The sequence below is a fragment of the Apteryx rowi genome, unplaced genomic scaffold (assembly GCF_003343035.1).
Source record: "Apteryx rowi isolate R43461 unplaced genomic scaffold, aptRow1 scaffold_2680, whole genome shotgun sequence".
In the NCBI taxonomy this organism is placed as follows: Eukaryota; Metazoa; Chordata; class Aves; order Apterygiformes; family Apterygidae; genus Apteryx; species Apteryx rowi.
This window is the reverse complement of record NW_020449064.1, coordinates 1-3,887: the sequence shown is the minus strand read 5'-3', so window position 1 is coordinate 3,887 and position 3,887 is coordinate 1. Positions and strand designations below refer to the sequence as shown.

Sequence of the window (3,887 nt, the reverse complement as noted above, 5' to 3'; positions counted from 1 at the left end):
GGCGGTGGCAGTGGTGGCGGCGGCGGGGACCCTCGTCCCGCTCCTCACCCCCTCCCCGTGCCCGCAGGGCGTCCCCAAGCCCTTCACGGAGGTGATTAAAGCGAACATCGGCGATGCCCACGCCATGGGGCAGAAGCCCATCACCTTCCTCCGCCAGGTACCAGCCGGGCAGACGCAGGGGTGGGCTGGGGGGACGGTGGCAGCGGGGGGGGCCCAGGCGTCCGGGCGGCGGGCTGAGCTGCGCCCCGGTGCCGTGCCAGGTGAGCGCCCTGTGCCTGTGCCCCGAGCTGCTGAGCGAACCCTCCATCCCCGGCGACGCCAAGGAGCGAGCGCGGCGGCTGCTGGCGGCCTGCGCCGGGCAGAGCGCCGGTGAGTGCCCGTCCCGCCGCGGGGGGGGCCCGGAGAAGAGGGGGGGGGGACACAGATGAGGTTGGGGACCCTGGCGTCGCCCGCGCCACCCGGCTCCCTGCCCCGCCAGGTGCCTACAGCGCCAGCCCCGGCATCGAGCTGGTGCGCCGCGACGTGGCGCGCTTCATCGAGCGGCGCGACGGCGTGCCCGCCAAGCCCGACGACATCTTCCTCTCCACGGGGGCCAGCGACGCCATCGTGGTACGGTCCCGTCCCCTGTCCCCCCCCCCCGGCGGTGGCACCGTGCCACCCGGGCTCGCTGCCACCGGCCGGCTTTCCCACGCCCCCCCCGGGGTTGGGGCCGGCGGTGGCGGCGCTGGAGCCCACAAAGGGCCTTTGTGCAGCGCCTGGCACCGGCCCCGGGCTGGGCAGCGCCGATGTCCCCTGCGCGGCCAGCCGGGCCCCCGCGGCCTCGGCGTCCCCATGCCCACCACGATCCCGTGCCATCCTGGTGGCTCCGGCCAGTTCCCACGCTGCCCTACGGCCCTGCGGCTGCCGTGCCAGCACCATGCCCACCCTGTCCCCGTGCCTGCACTGTCCCTGTGCCCACACTGTCCCCATGCCATCCCTATACCCACTCTGTCCCCATGCCCACACTGTCCCCGTGCCCACAGCATCCCCGTGCCATCCCTATACCCACCCTGTCCCCATGCCCAGTGTCCCCCATGCCATCCCTACACCCATGCCCACCCTGTCCCCATGCCCACACCATCCCGTGCCCACATTGTCCCCATGCCCACCCTGCCCCATGCCCACACTGTCCCCATGCCATCCCCATACCCACAGTGACCCCCCCATGCCCACCCTGCCCCATGCCCACCCCATCTCTGTGCCCGCACTGTCCCCATGCCATCCCCATACCCGCCGTGACCCCATGCCCACCCTGTCCTCATGCCCACACCATCCCGTGCCCACATTGTCCCCATGCCCACCCTGCCCCATGCTCACACTGTCCCCATGCCATCCCCATACCCACAGTGACCCCCCCCATGCCCACCCTGTCCCTATGCCCATCCTGTCCCCGTGTCCATCCCGTCCTCGTGTCCCCATCCATCCCCTGGTGTCTGCCATGTCCCCGTCCCCCCCGTGTCCACCCTGTCCCCGTGTCCCCGTCCGTCCCCTCGTGTCCCCGTCCCCCGGTGTCCGTCCCTGTGTCCTCGCGTCCATCCTGTCCCCGTGTCCATCCCGTCCTCGTGTCCCCATCCATCCCCTGGTGTCTGCCATGTCCCCGTCCCCCCCGTGTCCACCCTGTCCCCGTGTCCCCGTCCGTCCCCTCGTGTCCCCGTCCCCCGGTGTCCGTCCCTGTGTCCTCGCGTCCATCCTGTCCCCGTGTCCAACCCATCCCTGTGCCTACACTGTCCCTGTACCCACCCTGTCCCCGTGCCCATGCCATCCTTATGCCCATGCTATTCCTGGGCCCACACTGTCCCCACTCCCATGCCATTGCTGATCCCATGCCACCCCCCCCGCCCATACTGTCCCCATCCCCGCACCGTCCCCGTGCCCATGGCCTCCCCACGCGGTGCCCGTGCCCACGCGGCTCCTCTCCCGCAGACCATCCTGAAGCTGCTGGTGTCCGGGGAGGGCACGTCGCGGACGGGCGTGATGATCCCCATCCCGCAGTACCCGCTCTACTCGGCCGCCATCGCCGAGCTCAGCGCCGTGCAGGTCAACTACTACCTGGACGAGGAGCACTGCTGGGCGCTGGACGTGGGCGAGCTGCGGCGGGCGCTGGCCGAGGCCCGCCGCCACTGCGCCCCCCGCGTCCTCTGCATCATCAACCCGGGCAACCCCACCGGTATCCCCGGGAGGACGGGGCGGGAGCCCGGGGACCCCCGGTGCCGCAGCAGCCCCTGACGCGCGGGTCTCTCCAGGGCAGGTGCAGAGCCGGCGGTGCATCGAGGACGTCATCAAGTTTGCGTTTGAGGAGAAGCTCTTCCTCATGGCCGACGAGGTGAGCGTGGTCCACGGGGCGGCTCTCCCCACCATCACCTGCCCGGGGGACCCCGGCGTCTGGGGTGACGCCACGCTGCCCCCCAGGTCTACCAGGACAACATCTACGCCGAGGGCTCGGCTTTCCACTCCTTCAAGAAGGTGCTGTTTGAGCTCGGGCCACCATACGCAGACGTGGTGGAGCTGGCCTCCTTCCACTCCATCTCCAAGGGCTTCATGGGCGAGTGAGTGCCCCATGAGACACCCTGGCGATGCTTTCCCCCTGCCCCATGGGCCCCAAGAGCCAAAGCAGAGGGGATGGTGGTGCCATGGCCCCATGGGTGGAGGCCATGGCCCCATGGGTGGGAATGGTGGTGCCATGGCCTCATGGGTTCCAGGATGGGGATGGTGATGCCCTGGCCCCACGGGTCCTGGGGTAAAAATGGTAGTGCCACAGCCCCATGGGTGCTGGGGTGGGGATGGTGGTGCCCCAGCTCCATAAGTTCCAGTGTGGGGATGGTGGTGCCCCCATGGGTCCCTGCTATGGATCACTATCCATGGGTCCTTGTCTGTGGGTCCCTGTCCATGGCTTCCTTTTCCATGGCTCCCTGTCTGTGTGGCCCTGTCCATATGTCCCTATCCGCAGGTCCCTGTTTGGGGGGGGGGTCCCCATTTGTGGCTCCCCATCTGGGTCTCCATGGGGTCTCCATCCTTGAGCCCCTGTCCACACATCCCCATCCTTGGGTACCCCCACCCTGTGCATCCTTGTCCATGGGTCCCCACCCCTGGCTCCCTGGCTGCGGCCCCCACGGATGGGTGCCCGCCGGTGCCGTCATGGGCTGCGCTGCGGCCAGGTGCGGGTTTCGCAGCGGCTACGTGGAGGTGGTGAACATGGACCCCGAGGTGCGGCAGCAGCTGGCCAAGCTGGTGTCGGTGCGCCTGTGCCCGCCCGTGCCTGGGCAGATCGTCCTGGACGCCGTGGTGGACCCGCCGCAGCCCGGCGAGCCCTCCTATGAGCGCTTCATCGCCGTGAGTGCGGGCAGGGGACAAGGATGGGGGCATGAGCACGATGATGGGCATGGGCATGGGCAAGGGGATGGGCATGAGCATGGGGATGGGCATGGGCATGAGGACGGGCATGGAAATGGGCATGGGCATGGGCATGGACATGGGCATGGACACGGACATAGGGATGGGCATGGACATGGGCATGGGCATGGACACGGACATAGGGATGGACATAGGCATGGGCATGGACACGGACATAGGCATGGGCATGGACATGGGCATGGGGATGAGGATGGGCATGGGATGGGCATGGGCAAGGGGCTGGTCATGGGGATGAGGATGGGCATGGGCATGGACATGGGCAGGGACATGGACATAGGGATGGACGTGTATGGGCATGGGGATGAGGATGGGCCTGGGGATGAGGATGGGCATGGGCAAGGGGCTGCTCATGGGGATGAGGATGGGCATGGGCAAGGGGCTGGTTATGGGGATGAGGATGGGCATGGGCATGGACATAGGGATGGACATGGGCATGG

The 3,887-nt window shown here is 68.7% G+C and overlaps 1 protein-coding gene across 1 annotated transcript; it reads left to right on the top strand.

The window, feature by feature from the left end:
* Positions 1–30: 30 nt before the first annotated feature.
* Positions 31–3,661, top strand: LOC112967189 (alanine aminotransferase 2-like; the record flags this gene model as incomplete). The annotated part of the gene is made up of 8 exons (XM_026068084.1): positions 31–157; positions 261–369; positions 479–609; positions 1,963–2,206; positions 2,283–2,362; positions 2,449–2,585; positions 3,195–3,369; positions 3,434–3,661. Coding segments are annotated over exons 1-8 (1,137 nt in total), but the record flags the coding sequence as incomplete, so codon positions are not given.
* Between the last annotated feature and the right edge of the window lie 226 nt (positions 3,662–3,887).